The sequence below is a fragment of the Danio rerio genome, chromosome 24 (assembly GCF_052040795.2).
Source record: "Danio rerio strain M-AB ecotype USA chromosome 24, GRCz13ab, whole genome shotgun sequence".
In the NCBI taxonomy this organism is placed as follows: Eukaryota; Metazoa; Chordata; class Actinopteri; order Cypriniformes; family Danionidae; genus Danio; species Danio rerio.
In genome coordinates, this window is record NC_141044.1 from 19,745,932 (window position 1) to 19,766,149 (window position 20,218).

Here is a 20,218-nt window from a genome sequence, read left to right on the forward strand (position 1 = left end):
GGATGTTTGGAGTGAAAAGAATGACAATACGTTGTTTTAAATACACCACAGCAATATGTCAGTGCTTTTACAGTGCCTTCTATTTAAACTAAGGTTAAGTTTACATTATAGTAAAGTACTAAAAACCTTTGCATTATTTAAAAGATAACCGTGCAGTCAACAAACTTCATCAACATGTTCACAAAAACCCAAAATGACTAAAAATGTATTCCTCATGCTAAGTCAGTTGACAATGTTACTTTATAAAGAAACACTATGTTAACATCCTGTAGACAAGCACATAATATCAGCATTTTCATAAATCAGATTTTTGTAGTTAACACTGACAATATAATGATATTAAAAACTTTATAGTTTGAATACAGTTTTCAAAAAAATCAACTCTTCATGTCAATGGATGGCCAAAATTAATGAAAAGCTTTTAGGGCTCTATTTTGACGGTCCATGCGCAGAGCGCAAAACGCAGGGCGCAAACGCTTTCAGGGCGTGTCAGAACGCATTTTTGCTAATTTACGGACTGGAAAATGCGCTTTGCGCCAAGGCGCATGGTCTAAAAGGGTTGAGTTTATTTTCTTAATGAGTTATAGGTGTGTTTTGAGAATTAACCAATTAGAGTCTCATCTCCCATTCCCTTTAAGAGGCAGCTGCATCGCGCCAAGAGCGCATTCGCTATTTACAGGACGCAAAGTAAGTCTAAGTGGAAAAACTGAGCATTTCACAAGCAAACAGTTAACAGTTGACAGTATTTTAACAGAAAACTGTTAAACAGAGCATCTACTGCGTGAGAATGAGAGATAATGGAACTACTTTCACTTTCGCTCTTGGATAGGGAAACCTTTACGCACAGACATTAATTAGCCTATAAATAATTAATTTCGTTTGTTAAGTGCATATATTTGTTTCAAAACTTTTTCTAAATTCAGTTCTAATTTCTAGCAAATGAATAAATGAACAATAATAACCAAGTGTGGTCAAAATACTGAGTTATTTCCAAATACACCTGCCATGCCCCATATGGTCTAAAACCTGACAGGTGGGCAAATCTAAGCTTGTTTTTAATGAAACAAATATAAATATGGATATATTAAAAAAAATACTGCTAATAATAATAACATTATACAAAAGCAAATTGTTAAGAATGAACTGAAAAAGCCTCCAGAGATGAAGAAGACATAAAAGCAGTGATTTTTTTCATATTTATGTAGGCTAGAAAATAATATGTTTTGTAATATTTTAATCCTTTATATTTATATCCTATATCTATTCTTATTATATCCTATATAGCCTATACCCTTAATATTTAATTTTTTTATATGTAAAGATATTTGCCTATTACTCTCTTGTGCGTATTAAGCAGTGTGTAAGCGAGGCGCAACTCTGCACCGGAGTTTAGACCGGGTTAGTTTTGGTCTAATGAAAAATCTATTATAGTTTCTCAAAATAGCAACGCGCCAGCGGTCCGCCTCAGAACGCCTTCCTTTTTAGACCAGAACGCCTATGGGCGCACATATGAGCGCTAATGCATTTGCTATTTAAACAGCGTAGCGCAACACCTCAAAACGACTCTTACGCCAAGCTGAAACTACCAAAAGACTATTGCGCCGCGTCTTGCGCCACACTGCGACGGGTGTATGATAGGGCCCATAGTGTTTAATCAAAAGTAGTGTTGTTTAAAAGGGTCCTGTTATGCTTTTTGAATGTTAGTCTGTGTGGAGTGTTAGAACCTAAAAACAAGGCTACACATCTAAATCATAGGCTGCAAAAGTTCTGTGCTATCTTTTTGACCAATATTCTCAGCTGTGAAAAATCTGAAATTTTTGATATCAGATTCTTTAATATGTGGTATAACATTTATTTCATTTTTTTAAGCAAAGACAGTTGCGAGATTAGAGCTGCTGGATTTACAACACACACACACACACGCACGCTTACACACACACACACACACACACACACACACACACTGCTACTCCCTAGTTTTAGATAATTACAGGAATAGTAACCCTCTCTCGAATGCCTTGAAATAATACACAATGCACAAAATTTGTTCTGCTTCTTCTCTTTTTTACTGCCTATTTTTCCTCCCTACAACATCTGTACTCTTTTTTTTCTGGTTTGGGGTCATCACAGGCTCAGTATGTTTGTTCTGATTATGACCCAATCTTCAAAAGGAAGCTGACTTCATTTATTATCGGCTTCCTTTCAGAGATCCCCTGATTACAGCAAGACCACATGAGAGCTGGAATGATTGACTGTGTGTGTCCAATCATCATGCTTTATACCAATTATAAATACCTTTCAATTACAACTGCTTGTTCAGCCCACACGTCTGGCTCTGCAAGTGGACAGACGGGTTTAGAAACCCCCTCTCGCTCTTCCTGCAGACCTCATTTAGATAAGACACCGCTCCATCAGTGCTCATTACACTGAGACGAACCCAGACTTTCCTGTCCTTGGAGACCTACACAAGCGCTAGCAGTCATTATCACATGTTTGCAGTTTCTACCTGTTGAATTGAACAATTGTAGCCTTGCTCAAAGGTTAAACTTGACTGCATTTGAAATTGCATAGTCTCTCATGTTATAAGTTTATTTTGATTCATTACTTGACAAAAGTACATTTATGTATATTATTATTTTGTGGAGTATGAATTTAACCAAGTTGTGTTGTATTCGTTATGTTGTTATAGAGTGCAAAAAGTCTGAAACTGAAAGAGCTCATTCACTTCTTTCATACAGAACTTTATTATAATGGTAATTTACAAACCTTTGAAGACACATCCGTTTTGAGCTCTGAAATTCTTACTTGTTGTCAAACTACAGTATTTCATAAATGTAATTATCAATATGTGAACCTTTTTGAACCTCAATGAAGCTACAGAATGTAAAATGTAAAACAGAAAATTTATTAAAACTTTTGTTATGGTTTACATGCCTCAAAATTTGCTATATAGACATAACCAACATATTTGAATCAAATGTTTTTTTATTCCTCCGTCTCTCAAAATAAAGGTATGCAAGCTGTCACTGGGGTGGTACCTTTTGAAAAGGTACAAATTTGTATCTAAAAGGTCCATATTAATACCTATGGTACATATTAGTACTCTAAAAGTACAAATTGTTCTTCTTAAAATTATTAAATTAAATTAAATTTTAAAATTAAATTAAAGTACTAATATATACCTTTGAGGTACCAATATGAACCCTTCAAGTACACGTGTACCTTTTCAAAAGGTACCAACCCAGTGACAACTTGTGTACTTTTTTTTCTAAGAGTGCACACACAATACCCCATAATGACAATGTGAATTTTTTTTTTTTTTTTTAAAGTTGTTGCAAATTTATTAAAAATAAAATACCTGAAAAATCTCATGTACATAAGTATTCACAGCCCCTGCTCAATACTTTGTTGATGCACCTTTGGCAGCAATTATAGCCTCGAGTCTTTTTGAATGTGATGCCACAAGCTTGGCACACCTGTCTTTGGGAATTTTTGCCCATTTCTCTTTGCAGTATCTCTCAAGGTCTATCAGGTTGGATGGGAAGCGACAGTGTACAGCTATTTTCAGATCTCTCCAGAGATGTCGAATACTATTTAGGTCTGGGCTCTGTCTGGGCCACTCAAGGACATTCACCGAGTTGTTGTGAAGCCACTCCATTGATATTTTGGCAATGTGCTTTGAGTCATTGTTCTGCTGGAAGATGAATCGTCGCCCCAGTCTGAGGTCAAGAGCACTCTGAGGCAGGTTTTCATTCAGGATGTCTCTGTACATTGCTGCATTCATCTTTCCCTCTATCCTGACTAGTCTCCTAGTTCCTGCTGCTGAAAAACATCCTGCCACCACCATGTTTCACTGTAGGGAGGGTATTAGCCTGGAGATGAGAGGTGCCTGGTTTTCCCCAAACATAACGCCTGGCATTCACTCCAAAGAGGTTAATTTTAGTCTCATCAGAGCAGAGAATTAACTTTTTTATGGTCTGAGAGTCTTTTAGATGCCTTTTAGCAAATTCCAGCTGTGGAGTGGCTTCCATCTGGCCTCTTTTCCATAGAGGCCTGATTGGTGGATTGCTGCACAGATGGTTGTCCTTCTGTAAGGTTCTCCTCTCAGACAGAGTGACCATTGTGTTTTATATCACCCCCCTGACTAAGGCCCTCCTCCCCCAATCACTCAGCTTAAGCCTGGTTTATACTTCTGCGTCTAGTGACCAGCGTAACCCACGGCGCATGGAATGCACGTAGCTGTGCATTTATACTTCTGCGCGCTGTCTTTGTTGGTCTGCATTAACACGTCCGAAACGCTAGTTGGCAGTGAGGTGTAAATGTTCCTCTGTGTCGAGTTTTCAAACTCGCTCATTTTGAGGCAGGAACCGGCGGACGTGCAACATCTTTAACTATGAGGTAAACACAAAACAAAACTTTCCATCCGGAGCTCCTTCACGGGACTCCACACTTGTAAACATTCGCTTCATCAGGCTCGCACCATTCAAGCGGCTCTCGGTCCCGCCCAGACGCGTCAGCATACGCCGGCGTTTGCCGCAGAAGTATAAATCAGCCTTTAGATGGCCAGCTCTAGTAAGAGTCCTGGGGGTTCCAAACATTTTCCACTTATGGATGATCGAGGTCACTGTGCTCATTGGAGCTTTCAAAGCAGCAGAACATTTTTCTGTAACCTTTCCCATTCTTGTGCCACCCGACAATCCTGTCTCGGAGGTCTACAGATAATTCCTTTGTTTTCATGCGTGGTTTGTGCTTTGACATGCACTGTCAACCCTGGGACCTTGTATAGACAGGTGTATGTCTTTTCAAATCATGTCCAAACAACTGAATTTACCACAGGCGAACTCCAATTAAGCTGCTGAAACATCTCAAGATCTCAATTCAGAAGATTCACGCCAAAAGCTATAAATACTTCTATATTTTTATATATGATTTTTTTAGATTTTTTATTTTAAATAAATTTGCAACAATTTCAAAAAGTCTTTTTTCACATTGTCATTATGGGGTATTGTGGGTAGAATTTTGAGGAAATAAAATTATTTTATTCATTTTGGAAAAAGGCTGCAACATAAAAAATGTGGAACAAGTGAAGCACTATGAATACTTTCCGTATGCACTGAACCTAATGTTTTATATAAAAGTTTGATGATGATATGATATGATTCTCCCATAATGATTCTCAGTGTAGCTGGTTGGAAAATCTTAAATAAAAAAAAATGGGAAAAACCATTTAAAACCAGTTCTACTGAAAAAGGTGAACAGGCACTAATGAAGTCCATAAACAGAACTTATTTTGTTTCTGTAGATATTAAGTATTCAAACAACCTTATCTAAACCACTCTACTGAACCATTTGCCTTACAGATTTACAATGTTTTTACTTTTTATGCATGTTTTTGCAGTTCTTTTCAAATCCTATCAGGAATATTCATTTTAGCATACCAAAGCATGAGATATTTTAAACATAAGATATACTAAAACATAAACACTAATTTCATTTGGAATAATATTTAGAAGCATGTGAATTACGACGCAGCAACAGTCTTGTTCTTTTGACTGTTTTCAGTCCAATTATTGTTGATGGATTTTACAGTGGTGGTTTTCAAGTTATGAGTAAAATACCATCTTTAACAATATTTAATATGTTGTACTTCAAAGTGAATTAAAACACCACTATCAAGTTCTAAAGCTGATGTTTTATTTAAAGTATGGTCCTAACAAGTAACCTTATAAAACATGTTCTGTTAATGTAGTAGAACAAAATGTTCAAGTGTGATCAAATTATAATTACCATAGACCTTGTTTTGCTCAATAATTAATAGCCCCCATTATGAAACCTGTTTGGAAAATTTCATGGGCATCCAAAATATTTTAATTTGTGCATCAGAGGATTCATAATTCACAAAGACCTGTGTTTATATTGTAAAATCAGAATGACTAAATAACTACGAGATGAGTTCGTGAATGAATGTTTGTATTCTGAGATATGTGTTTTCATCTTTCTTAGATACTGCAATGAACACCTGCCGTGTCCTCCGCATGTTTATTGGTCAGCTTGGTCTCCTTGGGAGCGCTGCACAGTTCCTTGCGGTGGAGGAATCCAGTCACGGCGAAGAACGTGTGAGAATGGAAATGAATGCCCTGGATGCAGCACTGTATGTAACAATAATATTAATACTAAGTTTATTTTTAAATGAGTATCTCAAGAAATTGAAAGCGTGTCTTTAGTGCTTATTTGTAGGTTGGATCAGTATAATATTACAAGAACTAATGTGGCATTATGACCAAGCCTATGGTTTATTTACAGTTCCCTCCACAAATATTGGCACTTCTGGTAAATATGCGTAAATGGGGCTATGTCTTTAAAAATGTATTATTGTTTATAAAAAACATGCTTGTTTAGAATAAAAAGTTGCTAACCTGACGCAGTTTTATCAAAAATCTAATATATTTGCTATATATAAATGCTTATGTCTGTAATATAAGTATCATTAGCACCCATATGGACTCATATAAGCATATTTTGTAAAGCTCATTACCATGGATATTTTATAGTTGTTTTAGTTCAACTGGGTGACCAGGGGGGTATTCCAGAAAGTAGGTTATGTGAAATACCCGGGTATGTTTAAGAGTAAGTAGGTGGATAACCTCAGCTTTTGGTTCCAAAAACAGAGGTAACTTTTGAGGTATGGTACCTAACCTTGGGCATCATAGATGTGCTCCCAATAAGTAGTTATCTCTCAAGAGCAATCTCTATCTGTTCATTAGCTACTACAGCAGGGCAGTTTTCCAGATCTACCTGAGCTCAAACTCCCCTCTCGCCCTGCAACGGGAGGGAGCCCTGCACTTGAGGATCTTTTGAGCTCAGGCCTCTCCTGGGACAATATGCCAAACACGCTTAATAATCAATCATCAGCTGCGTGTGAACTCTTGAAGTAACGTATTTCACAAAAATGTTGACAGCTCCACCTCTAGTGGATTGGTCATTTGAGACATGCAGTGTAAGATACACAGATAAACTTATTTTACGTTTAGCAAATATATAGGCTGAGACACATACAGTATCTCCAATGAACCTGGACTTAAAAAGCTTCCACACTCGTCCAAAAACAAACTTTTTTGCATTAATCATAGTTCATATTTGTCAAAGCTGACAATATTAGTGGAGCCCAATGTATTTAATCAAATAGATCAAATAGACTCTTTCTCCAAAAACCATTTAAGAATGATACCATCTTCAAACTTAGGAATCGTACTGCACATCTAAACCTACATACTGTATTAGCTAAAGGCAATCTTAAATTTCATATGCTTTTTTGGAAAGTTGCCAGGAGCTTGGTGTGTGTTCACCTGACTGGAGTAAGCTGGGATTTTCCAGACATAAGCTGACTGTGATATTCTTACTCTACTTTTAAAAGCAGTCACCCAATCGCTGCTAGTTTAGAATTAGCTCATATGACTGTGGTTTACTGTTAATGCCATGTGTGGAAGTGGTTTGTGCTTTAAGTAGTTAATTTGCTATTTAAACCTTTTTATAAAGAATAATAACATCTGTCCAGTTAGCAAATCAAAGTTGAGAACTTTGATTTTGCTACATAATCATGGCATCTGTGAACTGCCATGGCTTAAAAGGAATGTTCACTCAAAAACTTAAAAAAGCTACAAATGTACTCAATGATCAAATGGTCGTATTCTTATTTTTTATGTGCATTTATTTATTTATTTATTTGTGTGTGTGTGTGTGTGTGTGTGTGTGTGTGTGTGTGTGTGTGTGTGTGTGTGTGTGTGTGTGTGTGTGTGTGTGTGTGTGTGTGTGCGCGTGCGTGTGTGTGTGTGTGTGTGTGTGCACATGCATGCGTGCGTGCGTGTGTGTGTGTATAAGAATGTGATTTATTTGTTTAATAATACATTACATTTCTTTTTTGTTTTCACTAAACCATTAGACTTGGTATATGTCACTTTTCCAGTTCAATATTGGTCACTATTCACTATTATGTATTGTAGATAAACACAAGGCCATTTTATTCTTATTTTATTTTTTATTTTTTGCTTTTGTGCGTCTGAAAAAGAAAGAAGGACATACAGCATTTTAACAATGCCAGTAGGAGTAAACTGAATTGAAAATGTTCCATTTTTCTTTGAAAACTGTGTAAATAGCAAGTAAACTAAATTATAAATTAGCAAGTAATTTATAAGTAAGTAAGTAACCTGTATTTATATTTATAAGCAAGTAAGTAACCTGTCCCAGATAGTCTGAAAGGTGTGTTCATGTTTAGCAGGATTGGTTTGATTTAGTCTAAAAATAATTGGTGTAAATGCTCTGTGTAGTGTGCTTATTTTGAATACATGTGAATGCTGCTATCTTTACTTTGGAAGAGAAACTACTGACAAGATTGATCTCTGCCTGCTTTCAAATTATTTCTGGTACTGTTTGGCTGTAATATGTCACGTCAACAATGTAAGACAGAAGATGAACAGAAGAAAAATATACTATCAACTTAGTACCTTAGTTATTAGGGGTTGACACAGAGGAATGAACCCTCAATCACTCTGGCATTTATTTTATGTGACGGATGCCCTTCCAGCCACAACCCATCCCTGGGAAACACCCATGCACTCTCTCATTCACACACACACACACACACACACACACACACACACACACACACTACAGACAGCTTTTGTTTACCTAGTTTACCTATTGCGCATGTCTTAGGACTGTGGAGGGAACCCAATGGAAACCCACACAAACACAGGAAGAACACGCAAACTTCACACATGAATGCCTTCTGACCCAGCTGGGATTGAAGCCAAAAACCTTATTGCTGTGAAACGAGCAACTTCTTGCTTACCACTCAACCAACGTTGATGTGGCTCATTACAGTTCAATAGAGGCATCAGAAAGGTGTCTTGTTTGCAACAGACCTTCATTTTCATGACATGAATGTCAAGCAGTGTTTTGACACCTTCCCAGATTAAAAAAAAAAAAAAAAAACTTCAAATTTTCTACTAATAAAAGTACTATCACACATACAAATATACTGTACAGTAAGCATGTTCAGCTCAGCACACACATATGAGTATATGGTAAATTACAAAGCAAAACATACACCGTTTTTTTCTTGGATTGCAACACCATTAACATTGAAACAGCATTTAATGACATACACATAAAACAGAAAAGCACTCAAAATACATAGTGCTAGTTTTGCCAATCACATAATCATTAATACAGAATTTACTGCTTTAAAACTGTTAATATTCTGCATTTAACAGAATACCCATTAGTATTGCACACAAGAGCGGAAAAACATACAAAAATAGCCACCAAAAAAAAATAATATATTTTATTTATTAATTACAACTCCTATACAAAATAATAAGGTGGCCACAGGTTCACGTATATAATGATCTTTCTAGCTATAGCAGTCATCCTTTCCAACAAAAATTTTCTCAAATTAAATTCATTATTAGTCAATGTTTATTGAATATTTAGCTTTCCAGTGTTGGAGAATAGCTTTTTTTGCTAGTATGCAGTCATAAATCAATTTTGCACTATTTTCTTTTTCTGATTATAGTCCTAACAAGGAGATACTGCTATTTCTGTATCAAAAACCATCATAAAACTTAGCATTTTGGTCTTTAACGTAACAATTGGAGTGCTAGAAGAACCAGCACTAAATGAATTGTCAGTCAATATCAGTCATTTTAAGAATACAGATTTATTTTTATTCTTGCCAAAGGCACCTCAGTAACAATAACATAAAATATTTGATAAGAGGACAAAATAAACACAAACAAGGGAAAATATTAATAAACGATCACATGAACTAAAGATGAACTAAACATTGGATAACATATGTATATTGTATAGGTATCTGAGCACTTAATAGATAAATCATCAGTGTTGGGTAAGTCACTTTAAAAAAGTAATATTACATATTTTTGATAACAACTGAAAAACTGTAATCTGATTACATTACTAATTACTTCATGTATGAAGTAATCAAAATATTTACTTTTAAAACATAAAATCTACCTAAAAAAAATACAAAATAAACTGCGTTCTGGGTTTGTCAGAGGTAATTGGTAATCTAAATGTACATATTCCAAAGTATTAAGCTGATCGGTCAGTTCTTGTCACGTATCTCGCGGTTTTAAACTAAGTGTGCCTGGGAAATACGAGTGCATGTAAAATGCACTTCCAATATATGCGCACGCAATATTCACTCCCAATATATATGCATACGTGCAAAAGACGTGATATGTGAACGGCCCCATAAGCAGTTATGCTTCTCTTTACATTCAGAAAATACCTTCACTCCCGATCCTGCACATTTTTTGATTTTTAAACTGACATTGCAGCAGAAAACTTGATTTAGCATTTGTTCTTCCAAAATCTATATTTTTAGATTGCTTTGACTTTAGTAACTGTAATCAGATTACACAAATATAAAATGTACTTCGTTACATTACTGCGTTCTTCAAAAATGTAATTAGAACACAGTAATGTGTTATTATTACACCAAACTCTGTAAATCATAATCTATCAAATTATAGCTCTTACATGTATTATTTTATTAATTCAATTCAATAATTGCTCTATATTGCAATTGCTTTGTATTGCAAAAAAAAAAGAATTTTTAAAGTTTACATTAAAAATAAGAGAATACACATACAGTTGAAGTCAGAATTATTAGCCCCCCTATTTATTTTTTTCCACACATTTCTAAACAATAGTTTTTATAACTCATTTCTAATAACTGATTTATTTTATCTTTGCCATGATGACAGTAAATAATATTTAACTAGATATTTTTCAAGACACTTCTACACAGCTTAAAGTGACATTTAAAGGTTTAACTAGGTTAATTAGGCTAGCTATTCAGGTTAGGATAATTAGGCAAGTTATTGTTCTGTTGACTATCAAAAAAAATATTTATAGCTTAATGTGGCTAATAAATTTTTCCTTAAAAGGGTGCTTAAAAAATTAATAACTAGCTATTCTAGCCAAAATAAAACAAATAAGACTTTCTCCAGAAGAAAAAAAATATATCAGACATACTGTGAACATTTTCTTGCTCTGTTAAACATCATTTGGGAAAAAATGGAGGGCTAATAATTCTGACTTCAACTGTATACTGTATAATAAATAGAGTAAATAGTAGTTGTAAAAAAAGATATATACATATAATAATTAAATAAAGATATAAATAATATGGAATTTATATATTTATATTTATATATTATTTTTATTACTTGTTTATCTGAATAAAGAAAAGGAAACTACTTAAATGACCACAAAGCAATTTACACAAACCTTCTTTTGTGATTAACATTAATAACTGCATTATTTTCACGTGAGCTGATTCTAAGCTAGCAGAAAGTGGATGACTTGTTTTAATCATAGAGTTAGAAAATCCCAGCCATTTCAAGCTAATAAAAAAAATTCACAGATTGAATTTTGTGTGAACTGCCGCTTTAGGAGAACATTCAGTCCCAATGATAAAGCTCAGTCACATTACTGTATGTGCATGTTCATCCTCTAGAACAGCTGCCTTTGATCCATCACCATGCAGACGACACCAAAAACACCAGCACACCAAAGCATCTTAGGAATGTTGGTATATATATATAATTATATATGTGTGTGGGTACCAGGGTGGTGCGTTGCCTCATTTGGATTTTGGTGCTATTTTTGTGCCCTGTGAGCTTGAAGTTGCATGTCTAAGTGGTAATACTTTGAACAGATGCAGAAATAAGCTAGCTTCATATTATTTTCTGTTACTGATGAGTGTCAGACTTTGGTGTAGCCCATACGTGCAAGCAGCTGTTATCATTTTATGAAAAATTCACTTTGAAATACTAGTTGGTGGTTGTTTTGTCTGCCACAATAAAAACATGATGTGTCAGTCAGCTGGGGATTTTACATGGGGTTCGTTTGTAACCTCTCTCTAATGATGGTGATAAAGCCCTCAAGAATGCAGCCAGGTGTCGGAGTAGACAGAGAATTAATAATGAGTACCTGGCAACCCATAATAGGTTGTCTGTTTGAGAGATCCTTCATTTGTTCAGTGTAATGATGCTCTGATAATAAGGCTCAGACGTTACTGTCTCTTCGTTTTATGGCAAGTGTATTTTCAGACTCAACACGGCTGAAAGTCTGAGACAGGCTTCAGTCTGTCAAATGCAGAATTTAAGTTTTTTCCCCTTGCCTTGGTGTTAATTAGGTTTGTGAAATGATAAAAATAAAGTATCTCACAGCAAAAAATATAGATAGTTTAAATTGCATATGTCAGTCAACACTTTTGAAACAACTTTCTATGAACTCTCACAAGATGACATCATATTCTAGATTTATGCAACTCTTCAGTGTTTTTTTCTGTATTTTATTTAGTAATACAAAAAAAATAATAATAGGTCTTGTTTGCTATATATAAAATAAAGAAGTATTTATGTATAGCAAATAGCAAAATATATTATATTATATTATATTATATTATATTATAATATATTATATTATATTAATTATATTTATTATATTATATTTTATTTCATTTTATTATATTATATTATATTATATTATATTATATTATATTATATTATATTATATTATATTATATTATATTATATTATACTATATTATTCATTCATTTTCTTTTCGGCGTACTCCCTTTATTAATCAGGGGTCGCCACAGTGGAATGAACTGCAAACTTACAGATGTTACTACTTCAATGTGTTCCTTGTGCCGCCATTCATACCGCGGCGACGACGGTACTTGATGCGCCAGCAGCATTTGACCGCTGGGTGGCACTTTAACCACAGATATTCAGCTTTGCCTTTTCACAATGCTAAACAGACCGTTCTGTAGGCGTAGCTTACTGTATGTGATGTGATGTGTTCAATTAAAATATAATTTTAATTTAGTTTTTCTGGTAACAGACATAGCTTACCTAATTCACCTTTACCAGGGGTCACCAATCTCGGTCCAAGAGGGCCGGTGTCCCTGCAAGTTTTAGCTCCAACTTGCCTCAACACACCTGCCTGGATGTTTCAAGTATACTTAGTAAGAGCTTGATTAGCTTGTTCAGGTGTGTTTGATTAGGGTTGAAGCTAAAAATCTGCAGGACACTGGCTCTCCAGGAACAAGTTTGGTGACCCCTGAACTATACCTTTGGACTTGCGGGGGAAACCGGAGCAGCCGAAGGGAAACCCACTCCAACACGGGGAGAACATCCAAACTCCACAAAGGAATGGCAACTGACCCAGCTGAGGCTTGGACCAGCGACCTTCTTGTGAATAGCAATTGTGCTACCCACTGTGCTAACGTGATGACTTCTTTTTTTTGTTTTTTGTTTTTTTGCTAAACTACTAGTGTAGTACTTTGATGGGGGAAAAAGTTCTAAAAGTTCTAAAAAAAAAATTATTGATCTTGATTTGAATATGTTTTGGCTAATTTCAATACATCCCCCGTTTTAAGTCAGACTGACCTGTTTTGAAACTACTGTTGCCTGCTGTATGCTTTTGAGAACCACTTTGCTTGAGAACCTCAAATTTTTTAAGTTATTTTTTAGATGCTTGTCCAAAGACCTCCTGGTCAACATCCATCAGAATACGTAAATTTTAATCAAATGCACATTGTAATTAAAATAAAATGCTATTCAGTTCATGTCAATAGTGAAAAGCATGACTAAAATTTAATTCAACCTCCAATTGAATGGTTTTACAAAACAGCATGGTCATTTGCGCAATTATTCTTAATACATCTCCCAAAATACACTCAGAATGTGCACACTGTTTGATAGATTCCACCAGGAATTGAGTCCCTTTTATTTCTCATCAAATAAAGGCTTATGTGTACCTTATTAAATACAAGACCTCGAAAGTTTTATCTTTTATGATGTTTTTAATTAATTTCTTTCAAAAATATTTCAAACTACTTCCATAAATCTATCCTCGGCCCCATAAAAACCTCCGCTACGGTGAGTATTCATTTTTCAGACGTTTTGGTCAGACAGAGACAACTTTTCTCCAGGGATTTTGAACATTCCCAAATGACAGTGTTTTTCATTATACCCCCCTGATGGAGTGTATCGCGCTCTGAGGTCCCGCCTGACTGATTGTGTGCTTTTCTGTGCTAATAATTGAGACGATTTGTCTTGGTGGTCCAGACCTGCGTGTCTCAGGTGAACCGCTGGTAATGAATGCAATCAGTGACACCTGTGTAATGGAGCTGAGTTTGTTGTTTTCTGTAAAACATATTGCACAGCAGGCTTTGTTTCTCTGTGGAGTTAGGTGTATGTAGCGGTTCATATGGTAAAAATATGTAAATTCAAAAGATGTTTCAAATTATAAAATATGATATATTTGCCAAAAAAGATTTTAAAAATAACTAATTTAATATATAAATATTGTTATAAATAATAATAATAATAATAATAATAATAATAATAACAATAATAATAAGTGCAAATATATAGCACTTAATATATCTACTTTGTATAGCTATAACTATTATTTTTTAGATTAAAATATAACTTAATATATAACATATAAGCAAAACAACAACAATTATATATTGTATAAGAGTATAAATGTATAATTATATAAGAGTATAATTGTTGTTGTTTTGTTACTGGTAACTGCTTGTACCTGGTTAGCTCTTTATATTCTCATATCACATCTAAAACCACGTTGAAAACGCCATGCATGCTGCTTTGTTTATGGATTTAAATGCGTTTGTGAGCTTGCGATCTACTGCCTACATAACTTCATTAACTGTGTCATACATATACAGTATAGGTGTTTCAACCTGATTTGTTTAAACACAGATAGACTAAGAAAATGCCCGTGTGTGTGTGTGTGAATGTGTGTGAGTGCATGTGTGTGTGTGCGTGCGTGCCTGCGTGCGTGCGTGTGTGTGTGTGTGTGTGTGTGTGTACAACTCTGAATGATATCTCAATATTTCAAGCATACAAACGTCAGACAGCCACTAGGCTGTTCAGAGCTGTACCCAGACCTGTGAAATGGTCCACAAAGGAATAGCACACACATACTCAAAGTACAATCTGTTTCTTTAACGAGGCTAAGTGTACGCTTAGCCATCTTATCAAAATTGGTTAAAACAGGTACAATCTACATCTAAACTGGCAGCTTACAAACAAAGAAATGAATTTAAAAGATTGTTTGAACAGTTGTTTCCAATTCTTTAAAAGTCCAGGTCCACTCAAGGTCTCCATGACCTCTGACCGGGCTTGGTAGATCCTAAGAAAACAAATCATTTGGCATATAGAAAAGCAATTACACACATATTATTCCAGTTTTACTCTAAAGTAGGATGACCGGGTCATCATATGATCTAGACTGTTACACATTCAACTTTATTAATAATTATAGAGACATAAGAAAGGATATGTGCTAAATATCTATATCTAAACAACTTACCTAAAACAAGTCTCAAAATATATGTGTTTCAGCAGCCACATAATTTGTCAAACTACAGTTTAGTCTTCTGCTCGCTGTGATACACATAGCTGAAGAGCCTGCAGTGCAAATATTATATATTTGTAGCAATATGGTGCATATCAGTACCTTAAAGGTGTGTATTAGTACCTAAAATGTACATATTAGTTCCAAAAAAGTACAAAAGTATACCTTTTGAGAAGGCACTGCCCCAGTAGTGGTTTTGTACCATTATTTCAAAGTTTATGGGTCAAAGACATGAGCAGTAGAAAGGCCAATTATGAGCTGATATGAACATACTTGCTGATCCGCTAGTTTTTTTTTTTTTTTTTTTTTGTGGACACAAAAGATTGAGAGTTGTGTGTGAGTGTAAAAAGAATGTAATGATGTTAGAAAGCACCAGAGAGCGCGGCTGGGATTTACTCATTAGTCAGCAGATGCCTGGAGACCGAAGCTGCGCACAGGGCATCCCTTAATCCCTGCTTCACTACCCGTAATGCATTAGTGACGGACAAGAAGTTTGGATAATGCAGTAAATTTGAGGATGAAAAATATACTTGGAGCCTGGAGATGGAGAGAGTAGGGGGATAATGAATAGATGTTGGTCGGAAAAAAACAAGCATGGAACAATGGAGAATTAGGAAAGGGAAGAAGTAGATAAAGTGAGATGGATGGAGAATTGTAGGAATGAAGAACGTGAACAGGATGAGTGATGATGGAGGGGGAGGAAGATGAGCAAACGGTCTGAACGCCTGTGTTATTATCCGCGCGTAACATCGTTATTGGCTGCAAAGCAAGGTTCAGTCTGGTCAGTTTATTAAAGACCGATTCCATGTGCCTTAAAGGGTCATGATGGTTATATTGATGGAAGCTTGCAGATTTGAAGGTGCTGCATATATCACTGCATCTGCTGCAGCTACAGCAGCAAAGTTCCTTGATTATTATAGCAAAATAAGAGTCAAGTTCATAGCTTTATCAGTCTGGAAACCCTTTCATTTATCGTTGGTTTTAGTACACAATGTTGTGGCTGCAGGACAGTAAAGCTTTAAATAAATTATCAAAACGTTTTGGTCAATTTTGACTGAGATGCTAATGGTCTAATCCAATTCAATGATCCATGCTAAGCTAAGCTAAAAGTGCTTCCATCAGACTGGCTTAATGTATTATAAAATGGTAAAACTCATCTGTTTAACAGTAGGGGACTTGTAAAATGAGCCTAATAAAACAACGTAAAGATCCAAGATGAGTCAAGGTATAGCAATTGAGTACTGAATGCGTCATACTGTACTTTGTCAATGTGTCTCAATTTTGATTTAAAAGACCAAATTGTCAGCCATAATACACTGAAAAAAAATTATTCATTGGGTTTACAAATTTTTTTTTTAAGGTCAATGGTTGCAAACAGGTTATATAGGCTGAATAAAAAAAAAAGAAGAAGAAAAAAACAAATGAAGTTAAACATTACTAAATTTAATTAGCTTTTTTAAATTCAGCCCATATAAATTGTTAGCTACAGTTTTGCTACTTTTTTGTGTATTTTAATTTATTGTATTAAAGTATAAAGGGGTTAAAACATTTGACAAATATAACTGTTTCTCGATAAACATAAAAATAAAAACGTTATTATAAAATTATCTATTTACCTAAAAATACATTTAACAAAAAGGCACACTGTAAATAATGCTGGGTTCCACACAATTGATTTGAGTTAGGACAACATGAAGAAATTAAGTGAACTTTTTATTTTTTTATAAATGTAAGTGGATTAAACTTAAAACTTAAGAATTTTGTTGTTTTAACTTTTTTATGAGTACTTTGAATTAAAAGCAAACATGTTTTTTGAGTGTAAGTAAATAAACATTTAGAAATATAAAAACACTTTTAAAAAGATTAGTAGGGTTTAAACTTAACAATATACTTGCATTTAATAAATATAACAATAAAATTTTTCAAAAATTACATCAAAGTTATTATGTCATGTAATAAGCCCAATTTTTAATCACAACAAATGCAAATTAAGAATTTTCTCTCATACTTTTTTCCCCATATCTTTTTATATGGAAAAAAATAGAAATATATAAGTATTTTCATATGTTCTACATGTCTACATTTTTCCCCAAAACTGTTCCAAAATCTTGTTAAAGGTCAAATAAATTATATTCTAACAGTTACAATTAGTTACACTCTTTTTACTCCAGCTTTAACCCGGTTTAATCATATTTAACAAATTTGGAAATGTGCGTTGAAACAGCCCAACATTTAATTTTAGTGTGTAGTGATTCATGAAAAATGTTAGTAGAATAATAATGACAAAGGAGGGGGGGGGGGGGGGGGGGGGGGGTCATAATAAACAATTAAAAAGGCTAGTTACTATCTACATGTAACATCATCACTTTTTGAGCAGTTAAGGTTGTGTCAAATGTTCAAAATCCAGAAATCACTGGAGACCCAGTAGAAAAATAATGAGACAGCACACGCATCGCCACATCAGTGAGTGTTAAATCACCATTATGATGTGCTGCCCATATGTGTGCGTTCGCCCAGCTGTTGTGAACAACTACCTCATTGAAAGCAGTGTAGCGTCAGCACAGCAGGCTGATGTGTTTGACTGCATTCTGCTGTATTATCACTTTCCCTTAATACCCTCCAAAAGAGATCTTTGCAGTCATGCTTTGCAGCAAATGAAAGTTTATGAATTTTCTGACGGCTGCTTGTAAGGTGTTGTATTGGAAACCTGAAAGACTTTCAGAGTGTTTGTTTTTTCACACACACACACACTATTTGTGCTGTTTCATATCCTGCGAGTTGTTGTTGAGAGGTGTGATATTACTTTTCAATGTGATCAGACAATTTTCTTTCCTATAATAATGAAGGTATTATTCATTATAATCCATCTATTCTTCAAGAATGTAAATGTGCAACACAAAAAGGTTTATTTTATTATGAATGCTGATCTCAAGTTTTGTCATTCCTTTCTTTCTAATATATTTTAAACTGCTACATAAAACATTTCACATCCCAAAAAATTCTCTATGTATATTGTAAAATAGCTTGTGATTGATTGGTATTTTCTATTAACATACACTTTTTGAAATTAGTCTCTACAATGATTAACTACAGTTTAACAAAGTGACTTTTTGTTGACTTTTTAGTATTTTGAAACAATAAATAATGTATAGAGTATTAAATATGTACAATAAAGGTACTGAAAGAACTGTAAATGTATCATTTCAAACTAATAAGAACTCAAAATTCAAATGTAATTTTAAATGACCTTAAATGAGTTAATCGTTAACCAAAAAAAAAAAAGAAAAGAAAAGCAGATAAAAGGTTAGAATAAAAATTTCCACCTACCAGGGTTAAGTATTTATTCTTGTATGTATATATATTCTGAATGCCTGCCTGAAAGAGTGGCAAAAATTATGGCTTCTTTAAAAAATAGTTCTACTGTACCTTCATAACTTACATTTTTATCAACATGAAAAGTAGAGAAAGTGTTAAATTTTTCTGCTTACTCCACACACATAAGCAAGCAACCAATTTGGTTTCAGGCAAAGGGGGTTTAGGTAACGGAGTGTCCAGCTCAATCATCTGACCCTAACCAAATTGAAATCTAAGTTTTCAATTGAAGTGTTAAAGAAAGGAAGTGTTAAAGTTTTCTGCACAGTTACATAATCAGAAAATAACCATTAGACTTGCATTGGAAAGTGACCCAAAGCATTACTATTTGCCAGAATATCATAATGACCAGTACTGATCTAGTAAATTAACTATCATACAGCACCATAGCAACCACCCAGCTTACCCTGGCAACTGCCTAATAGCTCATAGCACCTCCTTAGCGGCATAAATTTGCATAGCTAAACCACATTTTTTTCATCATATTTATCTCTCACAGTGATGGAAAGAAACTCAAAGCAATGCACAATTTTCTGTAATATTTAAATGGCATGTTTACATAACCATGCAGACACATTACAGCTTGTATAGTTGTCATCTATTCATTTGCAGAGACATCCAGACATTGAGTGGTTAATGGAAACTTGCAATTATCGTGTACCTCGTGTGCTCTGAGAAAGAGCAGTCTAGCATGAACATTCGCTATGCGTAGACACAAACACAACACTAACACCCGGGCTCTCTCCTTTGTCTCTAAGAAAACACACTGCAAAAAAACTGTCTGATGCTCGTTGAAGTAAAAAAGCGCATAGTCAGCTGATTTGACTGTGATGTTTACCATCGTTAAATATTAACAAAGAAAATGTGAAAACAAAAGCAGGTGGTCAGAGTGTGTGTCAAACTATGGGCTGAACTTTTCTGTATCTTTCACCTTGTATGTTTACTCTCTGTCCTTGAGTAAAAGAGGTGAAGAAGGGGGATTGGAGGCTTCACATCAGTCTGACAGATTGACGGATGAACAAAAAGCACTTTTATCTTATTTTGCCAAGGTCTGGCATTCATTCAAGGTCTATTAAGCATAAATAAACGTGGCAGGAATGGACACAGCTCCCCACTTCGCCAAATGAACACATATGATTTACAGGAAATCTATAGCTCCTTGTTTTAGGCCAATTTATTAAGGTGTCAGGACATGAAACTGACTGCCTCAAGTGTTAGACGCTGCTTTGAGAAGATGCTCTGGATTATCATAAATCGAAGGATTGAAAGCTCATAACTGCTGGTACAGATCAAGGATATGAGCCGAGCAATGTCGTATCAATTATAGAAATGCAATAAAACAATCAGGATTTTATGAGGT

General features: G+C 34.7%; 1 protein-coding gene across 8 annotated transcripts in view; it reads left to right on the plus strand.

The window, feature by feature from the left end:
- The window catches only part of sema5a (sema domain, seven thrombospondin repeats (type 1 and type 1-like), transmembrane domain (TM) and short cytoplasmic domain, (semaphorin) 5A), a 397,269-nt gene that overhangs the window by 326,541 nt on the left and 50,510 nt on the right, over window positions 1-20,218 (plus strand). For all 8 annotated transcript variants that reach the window (XR_015524511.1, XR_015524510.1, XR_015945703.1 and 5 more), the window contains 1 exon segment: window positions 6,004-6,151. Coding sequence is in view for 4 of the 8 variants with exons in the window: in XM_087308760.1 (XP_087164886.1) it covers window positions 6,004-6,151 (148 nt within the window). In the remaining 4 variants the exon portion in view is untranslated.